We start from the raw sequence: 19,776 nt of genomic DNA, 5'->3' as shown, positions 1-19,776 counted from the left end.
TCTTACTGATACTCTGATACAAAACTGTGTTTGGTCTGTTAGGCTAATGGCTTGAGCTTATCTTAATTAAGAAGGTGTCCTTTAACAATCTTTCTAATCACTAGTTCCCATTTAAACTGAGACCTTAACTGTTCCAGTGCTGATTCTAATAGCCAGTTGGGAATTATCTTTCTTATCATGACTTCTAACTGACCTGAAAATTGGAATAAAATTATTTTATTAGTTTTTTCTTTTTTTACTATTTCTTGGTATATAATAAACAACAAGAAGGAAAAGAACGATATCTGTTGCTCACTTTCTTCTTCTTTTTTTTTTTTTTTTTGTGGATCTTTTTTTTGTTGCTCACTTTCTATGAACCCTTTTGCTTTTCTTCCCTTTCTTATTTACCTTTAAGATAAAATCAGGTTTGCTGTTTTCATAATGATCTAAAACTTCAGGTTTTAGAGTATGAGTGTGAGTTTTGATGAGGCTCTTTAAAGCCTAAGTTTGAAATACAAATAAGCTTTATTTCTTGACTATTACCTTTAAATAACAATGAATAAAATTTATCCTATGTAGTCCATGACTAAATATTTCCACTTAAAATTGTCTTATAATCCTTTGGATCTTTCTCTGTTGTTCATCATTTTCTGTGTAACTCAAGAGGAAAAGGTATGGACCTGACGACATTTATCTTGACATCACTGGCATAAGATCTTTGCAATGGGAAGCAGGATCATAGGCTGAACAGTTAAAACTAGGAAACACGAGAGAGGTGTTAACTCTCTACAGGCATTAGGTGCAATTCTTTTCCTAGTCAAAAAGGATCTAAAATTTCTTATTTAAGTGTAATGAGATATACTTTTTTGTAATGTCATTAAATTCGGCCTGCTTACTTAGATGAAAAGGGTTTTGCTGTGTTGTCTTCATTAAGATAAACATTTTCTATGATTAGAATAGAGACTATTAACAATTACTCAGGAAGCAACTGCTCCCTCTAAGGAGGGAGGTTGCCTCATAGGTTTTAGTGCAGTGGTTCAGCTTTTCTGTTGTTGCCTTGCCTTTAATACAAAGACAAATTGATCTCTATTTGCTTTGATATTATGCATGCTGCTCTATATTGTATATAAGGCTTGACTTTCAAGAAAAGATTTACAATAGTGCTGCTCAAAAAGTTAAGAATAGTGTGCTTCTTTAGTATCTGTTTAAGTGTATCCTTCTCTTACCTATTACATTGCCAGAAGACTCTATGCTTTTCTTTATGTCCTATTGATTGATTAAAAGAAGTAGAACAATGTCTGCTATCATATCATATTTTGGCAAAAGGCTACTCTTCACGTTTTTAAATTGTTGTGTCTGTGAAAACATTCCCATGTCTATACAGTTTACACATAAGCCCATATGGCACCCCACTCTTGCCTGGAAAATCCCACGGACAGAGGAGCCTGTTGGGCTGCGGTCCATGGGGTCGCTACTAGTGGGACACGACTGGGCGACTTCACTTTCCCTTTTCACTTTCATGCACTGGAGAAGGAAATGGCAACCCACTCCAGTGTTCTTGCCCGGAGAATCCCAGGGACGGGGGAGCCTGGTGGGCTGCCGTCTATGGGGTCGCACAGAGTCGGACACGACTGAAGTGACTCAGCAGCAGCAGCAGCATAGCTATATTATGCTTTGATGTTTGAAGATAACTTTATAATGTTATTTAAGAGACAATGTATAAAACAGTAGAAGAGTTACATAAATTTTTATTTAAGCAAAATAAATGACTTCTAACAAATAACCTTTTACTTCCTTTTTCATTATACACTTTGAGCTCTGAAGCTCTACATGTTAAATATTCAGAGATTTTTCTGTTTTTTTGAGACAGTTGTTAAATCACTGGCAGTTTGAAACAAGTCATGGCATCAATATCTGCACCATCAAATGATACAATTTGGGGCTTGCCTCTTCCTCTCCTCCACCACACAGTTTACTAGCACACCATTCCAAATTCTTGTCAATGTTTATTTCTATTTTAGGTGCTGGTATAAATATCCGACATAAATTTTTCATATAACAAGCATTGCCTGTATACTGTCATTCATTAAGAAGTTTACTATTAATAGTTGTTGAATTAAACATGCCAACTTTTATTGTCCTAGTAACTAAAATAATATCTTCTAGAAAATTATGTGAAATGGTGAATTATCTCTTGTTTTCAGTGATCGTGGAAAGTGGAAATATAATTTCTTTTGTGGCTTATATTAATTCTGGATATTGTAAGATTTATAGAAATATCATAGGACTTTCAAAACCACAATCAAGAAAAGTGGTAAGTTTTAAACTTATGTATTCTTTTTAATTGATTAATCTACTTTAATAAATAGGAGATATTGAACATGTTTTTCTTATGTTTATTGGTCATTTATTATCTGTCTTGTTTTGTGAAACAGCTGTTCAATTTTCTTTAAACTAATTTTCATTGCATTTATTTTATTCTTGTTACTGAGCTATAATATGCAAAATAAGTTGTAAGATATGTTGAGTTGTAAGACTTAGAAATGACCTAAAAGATGCTTGACATTATCAAAGAAATGCAAATTAGAACCACAACAAAGTACTTTTATAAGCATATCAGATTGGTTAAACTATACTTGACATATGACCCAGAAATTCCACTCTAAATATTTACTCGAGAGAAATAAAATATACATTTACCAAAAGACTTACGTGAATCTTCATATGTCAAAAAATAAGTAATAATCTAAATGTCCATTGACAGTTAAATGAATAGAAACATTGTGGTATATTCCTTCATTGGAATATCATGCCTCAACAAAAAGAATCTCTCATGCACACAAGAATATGGATGAATCTGGAAGCATTAGGTTGGGCAAAAAAGTGAAACTCAGAGGAATGCATTCTGTATGATTTCAGTTTTATGAAGTTCTAGAATAGACAAGTTCTAGTTCAAAGTGGATTTAGAAAAGGCAGAGGAATCAGAGATCAAACTGCCAACATCCATTGGATCATAGCAAAAACAAGGGAAATACAGAAAAATCATCTACATCTGCTTCATTGACTATGCTAAAGCTTTTGACTGTGTCGATCACAATAAACTGTGCAAAATTCTTAAAGAGATGGGAATACCAGACCACCTTACTGGCATCCTGAGAAACCTGTATGTAGATCAAGAAGCAACAGTTAGAACTGGACATGGAACAATAGACTGGTTCAAAACTGAAAAAGGAGTACATCAAGTACATCAAGGTGTATATTGTCACCCTGCTTATTTAACTTATATTCAGAGTACATCATGTGAAATGCTGGGGTGAAACAAACCTGGAGTCAAGATTGCCGGGAGAAATATCAATAACCTCAGATATGCAGATGACACCACCCTTATGTCAGAAAGCAAAAAAGGAATTAAAGAACTTGATGAAGGTGAAAGAGGAGAGTGAAAAACCTGGCTTAAGACTGAACATTCAAAAAAGAAGATCATGGCATCCGGTCCCATCACTTCATGGCAAATTGATGGGCAAACAATGGAAACAGTGACAGACTTTATTTTCTTGGGACCCAAAATTACTGCAGATGGTGACTGAAGCCATGAAAATAAAAAAAAGACACTTGCTCCTTGGAAGAAAATCTATGACCAACCTAGACAGCATATTAAAAAGCAGAGACATTACTTTGCCAACAAAGGTCTGTCTAGTCAAAGCTATGTTTTTTCCAGTGGTCATGTATGGATGTGAGAGTTGGACCGTAAAGAAAGCTGAGAGCCAAAGAATTGATGCTTTTGACCTGTGGTGTTGGAGAAGACTCTTGAGCATCCCTTGGACTGCAAGGAGGTCCAACCAGTCCATGCTAAAGGAAATCGGTCTTGAATATTCATCGGAAGGACTGATGTTGAAGCTGACACTCCAATACTTTGATTCGAAGAACTGACTGATTTGAAGAGACCCTGATGCTGGGAAAGATTGAAGGCGGGAGGATAAGGGGACAGCAGAGGATGAGATGGTTGGATGGCATCACCGACTCAATGGACATGAGTTTGAGGAAGCTCCTGGAGTTGGTGATGGACAGGGAAGGCTGGCCTGCTGCAGTTCACGGGGTTGCAAAGAGTTGGACACGACTGAGTGATTGAACTGAACTGAACTGATGATCAGCAGATAGAATGAATTGAAATAATCTTTTTTTTATATTTTAGCTTTTTTAAAATTAGAGGATAATTACTTTACAATATTATGATGGTTTTTGACATATATTAAGCCTGGCATACTGCAGTCCATGGGGTCTCAAAGCGTTACCTCATACAAACTAAGTATACTAAGTTATGATTGCTAAATGGTATCCTACAATGTTGAAAAATGGAATAAGTTCAAGGTTTCATAAACATCTTGATGGATTAAAACACTTAATTTGTAGATCACTAAACTACAGTGCTTTCAATTATTTTAGATATGCTGAAGTTCTCTTATCAATCTACTATTTTTCTAATAAAATTTAAGTATATTTATAAATAAGTGTCCTCTTGATTTGCATGAAAATGCTAATTTATTTTAAATACCATATACCCAAATGATATATGAACAGTACATTTCTAGTAGTAATAATGTTTATCCATTACATGAAAGTGATTTCATTAAACATTATCTGTATCTATTACAGAAAAAAATTAAGAAACTTGTTTATATGGGTAGACTTAATGAGAAGGAGTCTTTTGGTGAGATAAGTGTTCTTCTTCAAGTTCCTTTCACATGCACAATAGTTACTGGAAAAGATGTTGAGATGGCAATTATTGAAGATAAGGACCTACATGGTAAATACATAAATGCCTTTTATTTCAACTATTCTGCCATTTCATTTGATAAGTTTTTGATAAGAGTAGTTGTATTTCACAGACAAATTAGGATACTCAGGTCAGTGTGGGTGTTTGTGTGTTATTTACAGAGAAAACATACTTATATATAATCCCATTTATAACTTCATAGTTTATCTGAATTAATTCTGCTACTTTTACAATATATTAGCAATATTTTAAGGAGAAGGCAATAGCACTCCACTCCAGTACTCTTGCCTAGAAAATCCCATGGATGGAGGAGCCTGGTAGGCTGCAGTCCATGGGGTCGCTACTAGTTGGACACGACTGAGCGACTTCACTTTCATTTGTCACTTTCATGCACTGGAGAAGGAAATGGCAACCCACTCCAGTGTTCTTGCCTGGAGAATCCCAGGGACGGGGGAGATCTATGGGGTCGCACAGAGTCGGACTTGACTGAAGCAATTTAGCAGCAGCAGCAGCAGCAGTATTTTAAAAGACTTGGATTGTAAATTACTAAAGTCTCTTTGTTAATTCCCGCTATCATTAATAACATTTCCTCCCTTTCTAGATTTTTTTAAACCATCACTTCTTTGTTTCTTGTTCATGTCAATTTTGTACTATCCTCCAATATATAATCTAAATCAAATACATATGGAAATCCATGGCTTGCAGTATTTAAGCTTTTAAATTTAATTTTTTTAATATTTTTATTGGCATATAGCTGATTTACAATGTTGTGCTTGTTTCAGGTGCACAACAAAGCAAAGTGAATCAGTTACCCATATACATACATCCACTTTTTTTTTCCTGTTTAGATTCTTTTCCCGTATAGCCCGTTACAGATTATTGAATCTAGTTCCCTGTGCTATACAACAGTTTCTTATTATTTGTCCATTTTATTACTACATACCAAAGTGCAGATGTCAACCCCAGTCTCCCAGTTTATCCCTCTTTATTCCCTGGTAACCAAAAGCTTTCTACATTTGTGACCATACTTCTGTTTTGTAAATAAGTTTATTTAAACCACTTTTACTTAGATTCCATGTTTAAGTAATATCATGTGACATTTATCTTTCTTTGTCTGATTTGCTTCAATCAGTGTGACAATATCTTAAGTGCATCCATGTTGCTGTAAAGGGCAGAATTTTGTTCTTTTTTTTGGCTGAGCAATATTCCATTGTATATACGTGCCACACCTTCTTTACCCATTCCTCTTCCAATGGACTTTTAGGTTGCTTCCATGATCTGGCTCTTATAAGTAGTGCTTCAGTGAACATTGGGGTGTATATATACTTCTGAATTATGGTTTTCTCTGGCTATATCCCTAGCAGTGGGATTGCTGGGTCATGTAGTAATTTTATTTTTAGTTTTTTAGAGAACACTCTATATTTTTCTCCTTAATGGCTATCCACTCCCACCAACAGTGTGGGAAGTTTCCCTTTTCTCTACACACTCTCCAGATTTTATTGTTTATACATTTTTTTGATGATGGCCTTTCTGACCTTGTGAGGTGATATATTACTGTAGTTTATATTTCTCTAATAACTAGTGATGCTGAAATTTTAGAGCTCTAGAGGTATTGGAAGAATAATCATCCAGTCATGTGTGATTGACCCTCTGAATACTATAAATATTCAAATAGGATACACACTTGAATTTGAAATATAAATGATAACATTGATTAAAAGATCTAGAAACTTATAGAAATTAACAAAGGTGAGATATTTACTTTAAATAAGCTCAATTAGAAATTTTTTCTATTATTTATATATGATTTGTCTAATTCTCTTTTCTGAGTTTCAAGGCTTTTTTTTTTTAATGTTTCTTAGAGAATATGTATCCTCTACCTTTTTAACTCTGATTTTGTTTAGCTTCAAAGTCATGTGTCCACTTTTAGTAGGTATCCGTTTGAAATTGCATTGATTAATTCTTTCCTTCTATGACATTCAGCTACCGAACCTCTCAAGGTACATGTCACTTAAGAATATGTACTAGCTACTAATTATATTTACAATAATCTCACTTGACATAGGCTAGATTTTTCTTTTCATGTACTAATTATGTTAACTGATGCAAGGTAAATACACTTTGGGCTCTTTTGCATAAAGCAACATGTCACACATGAAAGTCCTTCTTTCAAGCATGTATCAGAATCATCTTTGTCATTTGGCAAACTAAAGTTCAAATAGATGTCATGGTTTAAGTTTTATTTGTGTTTTTGTGAGTGTTGTTCATATTTTTAAATTCCATATATTTGTTCATGTGGAACTGATGTTATAAACCTATTGACATGTTGTGTGTCTAATTAAACATTTAGTTTTCCAGTAATGCATTTTACAATTCCTCTCCAAATTTACTGTATTTAACAATCTTTGATAGATTGCAACATAATCCACATATGAGAAGAAAACATTTTCTCAGATATATATTTGCTCCCATATAAATTATGTTAAAGAACCAATCTCAGGTATATATTTGCTCCCACATAAATTATGTTAAAGAACCAATATTACTTAAATGATCCAGTTTATTAATGATATTTAGTAAATACCTAAAGGAAGCAGTGCAGTCACTGTATTTTTACCTGGGATAAGTAGAACAGAATTCAGGAAACATAGAAGAGTGCATAAATGCTAAATATTATATCTGGAGAATTATATATATAACTGTATATAATCATAGAGGAAAAAGTTCAGTAATTAATTGGACATTATTTAAACGGACTTAAAGTATGATTTTTTTTTTCATTTAAATTGTTAACTTTTGGAAAATAGCAGATAACTTGTTTTATAATCTATGTACATTCTTCTCAGATGTTACCTTAAGCATCTAAAAAAACTGAGAACAAGATTATTAATTTAAGCAATATAAGTATATATTTTCTTAAATAATGACACTGGGAATTTAGCTTATCTGATTACTATTTTTATTAAGGTAATATATCTTTGCCCAGATGTAGAATTTATATCTCAAGTCATTTAGATTAAAATTATACATACCAGCTACCTTAATTTTATTGATATCTGAAATTCTCATCATACCATTAAAACAACTGTACTACTTTTGTAATGAGAAATAATTGCTTTCATATAAAAATGGATTGCCACTGTTATTAATTAAATTTCAATCAACCATAAATAACTGAAAAACTAAGAGACAGCTATGGATTTAAATGGGCTTTTCTAAAAGGAAAATTCCAATTTCAAGATGTCATCAGTACACACTATCTGAATGTTTTTGTTTGTTTTTTTAACAGGAAGAATATTAAAAGACTTTTATCTCTGATAATAATTATTTTAATCAAAAACCTGGGAAACCAGATTTTTTCTTTTACCATAGATAGATCTTTTAGATGTTTTAGAAGCAATGAATGTATTCTTATTGAAAAGATCTCCATCCCAGCACCCTTGGAATTTCTCCTCTCTGCTGAGACAAGTTGTAACCAGGTGTCTCCTTGGTAACAAAGTTAACCAGAAGAGCTTAGACTTGAATGATTTGCTGCAGTAACTATGCTTTCCTGTCCTCTTTGTTTCTTGTTTCTGTTTGATGAGAAAATTGTTGTATAAATAGACATTTCCCAGTTGAAAATAAGGTATGACACAATAATTTTTGTCTTGAAATTCTTTTTACTCATTACCAATAATGTCAGTGAAGAAATGTAAATTAATTTGAGGTTGATTTTTGTTTTATTTTGGACAAAGTTTTGTGTAAAAGCAATATATTTCATGTAACTCTTTCTCAGAAACTAGTGGAGTAAAATTTCTTTAGGAATTTCATAAACATATTGAAGAAAAATATATTGTCAATGATAAAAACCAGTCAAATATTTTAAACATTTTGCAGACATGTAGAAGTAGTTCATAGTTGGGAAATTAAGTTTATTTTATGAAATATCACAGATCTTATACATTATATATATTAATAAATGATAACATTAATCAGAAAACAAGGTTGACCTTGGAATTTTAATTATTTATATTGTATTAGCTACTGATAAATTTCATTAAGTTTTTGTTTATTTTGCATAAAGAAGTCAATGTTTTGCTTGGGTATTTTTCAATAATTTGTTTCATAAAGAAAATATCAAACCATTTCAGTTTATGCCTTTGGGGATGACAGAGTTGACAAGTCTATTATAACAAAAGAAGCAGAAAGATCTATAATACCCTGTTCTCAATTTTAATCTTGCTGACGCTCTACTCTGTACTACACATGAAGCTACTTGTTGTTCCACTAAATGCTATTCTACCACAGATGTGATCCTTGATGAGTTATGTAGTCAGTGATTCAAAGGGTCTGTGTTTGCATTTTTCTGCCATGTCTCTCAGCAAGAAGGTATACTTGTAAGTAGGATTATTTGCTATTAGCGAAAGTGATCTTTCACAATTTGGGCACATTAGTTTAAAAATTTAACTATAACCATTTTGCATTCTCCTTGCAGAAAAAGTTAAAATGTTACTCTGGGTTTTGGGGTACTTCTATTAAAATATAATCACAAACTACTGTATACACAAAAGAAATAACTGGTTTATTGAACAAGTTCAACTTTGCATTCACAAAGCAACTGTGCAATGTCTTCCACATTCTTTGATAATTTTTCAGTGAGAGGAGTTTTTCTCCTGCCCTTGGACTTCCCCTGTGGCTCAGATGGTAAAGCGTCTGCCTCCAAGGCAGGAGACCCAGGTTCAATCCCTGGGTTGGGAAGATCTCCTGGAGAAGGAAAAGGCAACCCACTCCAGTACTCTAGCCTGGAAAATCCCATGGACAGAGGAGCCTGGTGGGCCACAGTCCATGGGGTTACCCACAAAAGAGTTGGACATGACTGAGCGACTTCACTTTCACTTTAAAAACAGCTCTAATGATTTTATGAATACTCCTAAGTCATAAAACAGGCTAAAATTTATTTTTAGTTTCCAAATATTCTCAACTGAGGCCTTAATGCATCTAACTTGATAAGAAGCACGTATCCAAATTCGATGCAGTGTTGATGGGCTTGCTACATCCTTCTTCCTTGTTTTCTTGCTGCTTGTCAGCTGGGGAATCCTCAGCCACCAGAGGCTGCCCCATTCACAAGGCCTCTCCACCTCAGCGATGAAAAACTCCCATCCAATCTCTCACACTGAGTCATTCAAATTTCTTTTCTCTACCAACTGCTCATTCTGTGGGTGATCTTGCTAGGTTCATCCAGGTAAGCTCTCTAGAAGAAGGTCAACTTGTTAGTAGTCTTACATTTTTCTGTGAAATGTCTCTGATTTATAATATAACATAATCATGGAAGTCATACCGTAATCATGAAGAGCACATTAGAACACTGCTCCCACATTGCTGGGGGCATAATTACCTATATGCAAACCGCTTCATTAGTTTTCTCCTTTGATGTAGACAGTATGCTATGGTGAGAATATCATGAGTGTTTCAGATAAAAGTTCAGTGTGCTAATGTAAATTCTGTCATCTTCTGTGGGGCTTCCCTGGTGGCTCAAAGGGTAAAGAATCTGCCTGCAATGAGAGAGACCTGGGTTTGACCACTGGGTTGGGAAGATCCCCTGGAGAAAGGAAAGGCTACCCACTCCAATATTCCTGCTGGAGAATCCCATGGATAGAGGAGCCTGGTGGGCTATAGTCCATGGGGCCCACGGGATCATAAAAAGTTGGACATGACTGAAGGACTAAACACATCATCTTCTGTGAATTGTGGTTGTAAGAAATTACCCTAACCCCTAGATTCCAATGTTTTAATGGTAAAACTTGGTATAACAATAATTACTTTCTTGAAATATCCTGACCCAGCTGAAAGCACTTAGAAAAGCATCAGATACACATTCAGACTTGCATAGTCACATTTGGAAATTTTACTAGAAATCTGAATATTGGGTAATCAAAAGAGCTAACATTAGTGATTCTTTACTGAATTAAATTGCTTTATTTGTGTTATTTCATTAAATCTAATGACAATCCTTTGAGTTAAGCTTATTAAACAAATTTTACAAAAGAGGAAACTAATGTTTATAAAGCAGAAGACACTTGCACAAATAAACGGGAATTTGTAGTGATGGAGCCAGAATTCAGGCCCAGTTCTGTACAAAGCCCATGCTCTTAACTATGCTTCTCATTTTATACAGGAGAAATTGGAAACTTACAAAAAGTGAAATATATAACTGAGGACGTTTGTCTAATGTGTCAGAGCACATCTTGGACACCAGCTTTCAAGGCTCACAATTATATAATACTAAGCATTGCTATTTATTAATTTAATTTATGTGTGAATAGTCCTGGGAAGTAGAACCATTCTACTTAGAATGTAATACAAAAATACGTGTTATACTAAAGTACTATTTATGGAAGTAAAGTTTTTTTAAAATTATATATAAATATGTAAAACATTTTGTAGTAATGTAACATTTATTTCTTTAGAGAAGTGGCTTTAATATATAGATACATTAAAAAGTTGTAGAGCTCTAAAACGGAAAATCAATGAAACATTGATATACAAATTACCTATAACTTCTAAGGAAATACTCATTGTTGTCTCTTTAGGATAATTTATTCAAAATAAAATAATAGTTAAAATATATTTTATAATTCTTGAGATGTTTTAGGCAAAGAAAAAAAAACAAAAACATGTTCCAGGAGAAGAATCTTCTGATTCTTCATATATATATTTTTAATAGGAATAATTTGATGCAACTCTTTTGATAGCACAGTTTACTCAGTGCAATATTTTTTGAAGTTGTACTTCAACAAATGTATACTTAATTGTATATAAAGTATATGTTATTGTATCATGATCATGATAAGACACAAAAGAGAGAGTTTTAAAGTATGAGATTGAAGTAAAAAGAAATTCTAATATTTTCTTTCCATACCATATTGTATGAATTGGTGTAGGAATCCAGGGAATAGATAGCTTTCTTCGGAGAGCACTGGTTTGTATATACGGGTGTGAAATAAGAAGCAAAGATGCAGTCAGGGTTTAGACTAATGATGCAGATGCCAATGTGTTGCTTTGAACTCTAAGTTATTGTGCATCATAAGAAATGAAGAAATCAGATATAAGCATGAAAGTGTCTAGTAAAGTTGGTGGATGGGACAATATTTAGAAAGCAGGAAACAGTTAATAATTGTGTACAATGTAGGAGAATTAATCATGACAGAAGAACATATCTCTCTTTTTTTAATTTATTTACTTTTAGTTGAAGGACAATTACTTTACAATATTTTGTTGGTTTCTTTCATGCGTCAACATGAATCAGCCTTAGGTGTACATAGGCCTTCTCCCTCTTAAACCTCAGGCTTCCCTGATAGCTCGGTAAAGAATCCACCTACAATGCAGGAGACCCCAATTTGATTCTTAGGTCGGGAAGATCCCCTGGAGAAGGGATAGGCTACCCACTCCAGTATTCTTGGGCTTCCCTTGTGGCTCAGCTGGTAAAGAATCCACCTACAATGTGGGAGAACTGGGTTTGATCCCTGGGTTGGGAAGATCCCCTGGAGAAGGGAAAGGCTACCCACTCCAGTATTCTGGCCTGGAGAATTCCATGAGGAGTCCATGGGGTCGCAGAGTCAGACACGACTGAGCGACTTTGACTTTCACTTTCTTGAACCTCCCTCCCACCTCCTACTTCATTCCACCCCTCTAGGTTGTCACAAAACCCCAGTCTGAGCTCCCTGAATCATACAGAAAATTTCCACGGCTCTCTATTTTACATATGGCAGTATGCATGTTTCCATGCTATTCTCTCCATTCATCCCACCCAGGCCTTCTCCCCCACCCACCCCCCCATGTCCATAAGTCTGTTCTCTATGTCTGTGTCTCTACGATTTCCCTGCAAATAGGTCCATCAGTACCATCTTTCTAGATTCCATATATATTTGTTAATATATGATATTTGTTTTTCTCTGACTTACTTCAGTCTGTATAATAGCCTCTAGCTTCATCTACCTCATTAGCACTGACTCAAATGCTTCCCTTTTATGACTGAGTAATATTCCATTGTACGTATGTACCACAGTTTCTTTATCCATTCATCTGTCAATGGACATCTAGGTTGCTTCCATGTCCTAACTATTGTAATAGTGCTGCAATGAATATTAGGGTGCATGTGTCTTTTTCAATTATAGTTTTCTCAGGGTATATGGCCAGTAGAGGGCTTCTTGGGTCATCAGTTCAGTTCAGTTCAGTTCAGTTCAGTCGCTCAGTCGTGTCCGACTCTTTGTGACCCCATGAATCGCAGCACGCCAGGCCTCCCTGTCCATCACCAACTCCCGGAGTTTACTCAAACTCCTGTCCATCGAGTTGGTGATGCCATCCAGCCATCTCATCCTCTGTCATCCCCTTCTGCTCCTGCCCCCAATCCCTCCCAGCATCAGGGTCTTTTCCAATGAGTCAACTCTTCACATGTGGTGGCCAAAGTATTGGAGTTGGTCTTATTCCTAGTTTTTAATGGAATCTCCATACTGTCTTCCATAGTGACTGTATCAACATACATTCCCATCAACAGTGTGAGAGGGCTCCCTTTTCTCCACATCCTCTCCAGAATTTATTGTTTGTACGTTTTTTGATGATGACCATTCTGACGTGTGTGAAGTGATATCTCACTGTAGTTTTCATTTGCATTTCTCTAATAATGAGCAATATTGAGCATCTTTTCATGTATTTATTAGCCATTGGTATGTCTTTTTTGGAGAAATATCTGTTTAGGTCTTCTGCCCACTTTTTGATTGGGTTCTTTGTTTTTCTGGTATTGAGTTGCATGAACTGCAGGTATGCTTTGGAAATTAATCCTTCGTGAGTTTTTTGCTATTATTATTATCTGCTATTATTTTCTCCCTTTCTGAGTGTTGTCTTTCACCTTGTTTATAGTTTCCTTTGCTGTACAAAAGCCTTTAAGTTTAATTAGATCCCACTTGTTTATTTTTGGTTTTATTTCCATTACCCTAAGCGGTGGGTCATAGAGGGTCTTGCTTTGCTTTATGTCGTAGAGTAGAGCATGGGTTCTTTTAGGACAGTTTTGTGTCTTGAACAGCTGAGAGTTTTACAAATATTTTTTTATTTTTATTTTTATTTTTTTGAGTTTTACAAATATTTTTGAATGGTTTGCATAAGAGTCAGATAAGGGGAAATGGTTGTGCTATAATAAAATAATTATGCCTATAGAGATAACAGTGTCTAAAAAAATCCCATTCCTTAATTCACCTGAAACAGTTGCTAGGAATTACTGTTGTCATGTTAGAGGTAATTACAACCAAATTCATGTAACAAGCACTAAACTGAATGGGAAATTATATCTCTTGACCTGAAATGCCATTGTATTTATCCACTTGAGACTAAATTATATCAAGAGGGTGATATCCCTAAAGAAACCAAACAGACTTAATAGTTTTCTGGGGCTCTGGGGAGGAAAAAGGTAGAATAATTGCCCTGTAATTTATGTATCTTTATTGGAGAGATAATTTTAGGGAAAGAAAGAACACAGTTGACCCAGTCTACTCTCCTTGGAGGTCTCAGGAAATAAGCTATTGATATTTAATAGGAAGTGCATGCATGCTCAGCCACATCCGATTCTTTGCAAGCCGATGGACTGCAGACTGCCAGACTCCTCTCTCTGTCCATGGGATTTTCCAGGCAAGGATACTGAAATAGGTTGCTGTTTTCTTCTTCAAGGGGTCTTTCTGAGCCGGGGCTTGAGCCTATATCTCCTACATCTCCTGCATTGTGGGTGATTTAGTAGAAAGAGTCCTTATCAATGGAATGCTCTTAGAAGTCTTTGGCTAGGATTGCTTATAGCAAACAAACCTAGGATATGTGAGGTTTAATTTCATAGAAAATATTAAATAAGATCACTTATCTAGATATAAATTAAAAATTCTTCATAAGCTTAATGCTTCCTGCTCTGTGGAGTAACTGAGATATCTTACACGGAAACCTCCTCTGGTATTCTAGGTTAGAAATTCATGTCTAAGGATGATGCAATGTCCCTGGGAGCCATCACTGATGTTCCAAATTTCTCTTTGCTCTACTTGTACTTGCTACTAGCTTGTATCATCAAACTATTAGTAAATATGTAAGTCTGAGCTGATACATATGATTCTTTGGTTATCTCAGGGAAGAGGAGAAGAAAAAAAATGAAATAAAATATAAGAAGTTGAAAATAGAATAACTACAGAAAGAAATGAAGTTGCTAGAATAGCTGCTTTTGTCTGGAAGAAAATAAAAACATACTGTCTCTATCTTATTGCAAACATAAAAATTAAAATTCCTGATGATATGTAGAGTTAGAGGTAGAAAATAAAATCTTCTTAAATAGTACCTCTTTCTTTCTCTTTCCACTTCTTAGGTATTTTATGTAGCAACACCTCATGTCCAGGTACCAAAGTCATAATGTTTGGGGAACAAATTACTGCTAACTTAGTGTCTTCACAAGAAACATTTGTTATCTTACAGCTCCAGATATTGGACTTCTGATGTAGGTGACACTAGTCTAAAACCATGGTGTAAGCAGGCCTGTAGGCCATCTAAATGTCCCAGGGGAAGATGTCTTCTTGCCTTGTCCAGAATTTAGAGATCTCTTGCATTCCTGGGTTTTTTTCAGTCTCTTCCTCCATCTTCAAAGCCAGCAGTGGCCTGTCTTTAAATCTTTCCCAGACTCTTACACTTTGCCTCATTCATCTACACGTTTTTTAATTATAGAAGGAATTTTGTTTTTTTTTTAATATACAATGTTTAAAGATTGCACTCTTATTTATAGCTATTACAAAATACTGGCTATATCCCCGTGTTGTACAGTGCCCCCTTGTAACCTATCTTATACCAACTAATTTATACCTCCCAGTCTCCCATCCCGGTATTGTCCCTCCCCCAATACTGGTAGCCGCTACTTTGTTTTGTATATCTGTGAGTTTGCTTCTTTTTTGTTATATTCACTAGTATGCTGTATTTGTCAGGTTTCATATATAAGTGATTCCCGCCCCTTCCTTTTTTTTTCTTATCAAGTTTTGCATAGTCTAGCAAGCTAATAGTTAACAAGATTGCTTCCCAATTCAAATTCCACATTCCTCGAAGGTTTATTATAGGATCACCTGTAGGTCAGCCTGGTGAAACAGTCATTATCTACAATATTTAAGATATCATTTTAGAGAGAAAAACAGAAACATGTTGGAACATATATCGGTACTTAAAATTTCAGTTAACAAATAAGATTGCATTTACTTTTCATGGCCAAAGTAATGCACATGTAATGCTGAGTGAGCATCAGGAGTGAGACATATAACCTCCCATGGGTATGAGCAAAAACATAGGTGGCAAGAAATGCCATCTACCCACTGTAATATATATATATATACACACACACATATTTGCTATGCCAAAGTCTTTGTGTGGATCACAACAAACTGGAAAATTCTTAAAGAGGTGGGAATACCAGACCACCTAACCTGCCTCTTGAGAAATCTGTATGCAGGTCAGGAAGCAACAGTTAGAGCTGGACTGGAACAGACTGGTTGCAAATCAGGAAAGCAGTACGTCAAGACTGTATATTGTCACCCTGCTTATTTAATTTATATGCAGAGTACATCGTGAGAAATGCTGGACTAGAAGAAGCACAAGCTGGAATCAAGATTGCTGGAAGAAATATCAATAACCTCAGATATGCAGATGACACCACCCTTATGGCAGAAAGTGAAGAAGAACTAAAGAGCCTCTTGATGAAAGTGAAAGAAGAGAGTGAAAAAGTTGGCTTGAAGCTCAACATTCAGGAAACTAAGATCACAGCATCTGGTCCCATCACTTCATGGCAAATAGATGGGAAAACAGTGGAAACAGTGGCTGACTATTTTTCTGGGCTCCAAAATCACTGCGGATGGTGATTGCGGCCATGAAATTAAAAGACACTTGCTCCTTGGAAGGAAAGTTATGACCAACCTAGACAGCATATTAAAAAGCAGAGACATTAGATTGCCAACAAAGGTCCATCTAGTCAAGGCTGTGGTTTTTCCAGTGGTCATGTATGGATGTGAGTTGGACTATAAAGAAAGCTGAGCGCCGAAAAATTGATGCTTTTGAGCTGTGGTGTTGGAGAAGACTCCTGAAAGTCCCTTGGACTGCAAGGAGATCCAACCAGTCCATCCTAAAGGAAATCAGTCCTGAGTGTTCATCATAAGGACTGATGCTGAAGCTGAACTCCAATCCTTTGGCCACCTGATGCAAAGAACTGACTCATTGGAAAAGACCCTGATGCTGGGGAAGATTGAAGGAGGGAGAAGAAGGGGACGACAGAGGATGAGATGGCTGGATGGCATCACCGACTCGATGGACATGAGTTTAAGTAAACTCCAGGAGTTGGTGATAGACAGGGAAGCCTGGAGTGCTGCAGTCCATGGGGTCGCAAATGACTGAGCATCTCAACTGAACTGAACTGTACAGATGTGAGTTTTAATAACATAGCCTTTCTTGGATTTGGATGATGAATTATAGTAATATCATTTATTGATACTAAGAATTTTCCAAAACAAACTTCAGGAGATATATGTGTGTATATATGTGTGTGTATGTGTGTGTGTGTGTGTGTGTGTGTGTGTGTGTATATAAAATTTAAGCAAATCATAGAAATCCTATGTAAATAGTTCCGGGGCTTCCCAGGTGGCACTAGTTGTAAAGAGCCCGCCTGCCAATTCAGGAAACTTAAGAGACACAATCCCCTTCATCTCTGGGTCAGGAAGATCCTCTGGATGAGGGCATGGCAACCCACTGCAGTATTCTTGCCTGGAGAAGCCCATGGACAGAGGAGCCTGGTGGGCTACAGTCCATGGGGTCACAAAGAGTCAAACAGTATTGCAGTGACTTCACATGCACACAAACAGTTATAGGAGTATACTCAAAACAGTGGAAATGTATCCACCAGGTTGTCAACTACTGTTGTCAGGATGTGGATTGAATAGCATATTTGACTTTTGAACTTAAAAAAAAATCTATTAAGAATATTTTAAAGGCAAAAAGATAAATATTGAATAGATTATCTGATTCCCGATTTATGAACTCTTCAAAATTCTCATACTTTTTCAATTTATTTTAGTATTCAATTTTGTAAAATGTGTCATTTTTTAATGTGATTATATTGTGAAGATACCAGTTACTTTAAAAATGATAATGGAATTCTCAGCAGTTCATTTCAGTGGTTATCCCACCTGCCTCATATAAAGATAGCTGTTTCAGTCTATCTGTTCATTAGACCCTTGAATTTATACCTCATGTCATGCCCGTTTGAGATATCTGTCAAAGGAATTGAACCACACATTTTTTAAGCACCTACCATATCCCTGGCACTTTGTTAGGTGCTCTAAAATTGTTTGCTATTTCCCTTTTAGAGAAAAAGAAGTAAGTTCCTTTATGTGTAACTTTTCATCATTATTACTATACTTATGAAAACAAAGAATCAGCATTTAAAATAAGGCCTTCCTGACTCCCGATTCCTATACTGCTTCTCATGCATTTATAATTCTGTTATTTTTCACACTATAATATTAATGTATCCTCCTTTATGCACACTGAAACTTTTATACTGTAGGAATTCTTTCTTTTTGGGTGGCAGTTCCCAAGTACAAAACTGACCTGTACTGAGAATTATGTCACCTTTATCGACAGCACCAAATGCATGCAAGAGAATAAATAGTAGCAAATTATATTATCTTGGTTTTAAAGAAACACTATCCAATGTTAGAGAAGTGAGTGGAAATGAAAGTCGCTCAGTCGTGTCCGACTCTTTGCGACCCCAAGAACTATACAGTCTATGGAATTCTCCAGGCCAGAGTACTGGAGTGGGTAGCTTTTTGCTTCTCCAGGGGATCTTCTCAACCCAGGGATCGAACCCAGGTCTCCTGAATTGCAGGCAGATTCTTTACCAGTGAGTCACAAGTGAAACCTAATGTTAGAGAAGAAACTGGTAAAATAGCCAGTTGTAGCAAGGTTCTGTTAGACAATGAATTTTCCTAGTGGTACAATCCAAATCATGTAAAGTGAAAACAGAATTGTGAAGAAGTTTCACGCTCCTTGGCTTCTTAATAGTCTTAGTATTCTTCTAGAATCCTGTTTATGAGGTACCAATGATTCTTGATTTTAGAACATAGTGATATAAATTTGATTGCTTGCTAAGACTGATAGTGATTATGAGACCTCAATATTTTTGACTTGCTGAAAATTAGATACAAGGAAGGCTCATTCACATACTCTTCAAATTCATTTGACATGTGTTTTAAAGTAGATGTACTGCTTGAATAATATAATAATATTGACAGTAAGAGAGAGAAGTTTAATTATGTATTATCTGCATATAACATTCTATAACAGAATCCTGATAGGATTGGCTATTTCATCTGCAGCCATGAGATAGTCTTAAAATATTTTGTTCCTCTTTCAACAAATATTTATGAGTGCCTGCTTTGTAGAAGACACCTTTCTAAGCACTGGGGATAAAATCATGAACAAAACAAAATCTTTGTTTACATGAAACTTACTTATTGGGGGAGATAAATACTAAAAAAAATGCATGCATGTATTACATGTCAGGCAGTGATGAGTGCTCTGAAGGAAAACAAAGCATATCAGAAGACAGAGACAGATGGAGAGATGCTGTTTTAGACAAAAAGATCAAGAAGGACCCCCTAATAATATGATATTGTACCTGAGACCTGAGGAAAGTGCAGAATGTCTGGAGGAGGAAGGATAGGGGCAGAATTAACAAAGAATGTAAAAAAGTCTGAAGTCGATCCAGCTGAGAATGATTCATGATCAGTTCAGGGTAGTTCAGATGAGTGACTAAGTAGGAAAATTGTAAGAGACGAAATCAGAGTAGCAGCAGGAGAAAGGCGGATATGGGGTCCTTAAACTTAAGGATCTTAGATTTTACTCTGGGTGAGGCTTTGGGGATTTGTAAAATGAAGAGGAACATAATCTAGGTTTGTTTTTCTTTAATCACTTTAGTTCCATATGGAGAACAT

The 19,776-nt window shown here is 35.5% G+C and overlaps 1 protein-coding gene across 1 annotated transcript in view; it reads left to right on the top strand.

The window, feature by feature from the left end:
* The window catches only part of CNBD1 (cyclic nucleotide binding domain containing 1), a 385,369-nt gene that overhangs the window by 363,277 nt on the left and 2,316 nt on the right, over positions 1 to 19,776 (top strand). Inside the window, exons 10-11 of the mRNA XM_043483330.1 lie at positions 2,184 to 2,293; positions 4,633 to 4,783. Of these exons, the coding sequence (XP_043339265.1) occupies positions 2,184 to 2,293; positions 4,633 to 4,783 (261 nt within the window). The remainder of the gene's footprint in view (positions 1 to 2,183; positions 2,294 to 4,632; positions 4,784 to 19,776) is intronic.

Source organism: Cervus canadensis, chromosome 12 (genome assembly GCF_019320065.1).
Source record: "Cervus canadensis isolate Bull #8, Minnesota chromosome 12, ASM1932006v1, whole genome shotgun sequence".
In the NCBI taxonomy this organism is placed as follows: domain Eukaryota; kingdom Metazoa; phylum Chordata; class Mammalia; order Artiodactyla; family Cervidae; genus Cervus; species Cervus canadensis.
This window is presented reverse-complemented; position numbering and strand designations above follow the sequence as displayed.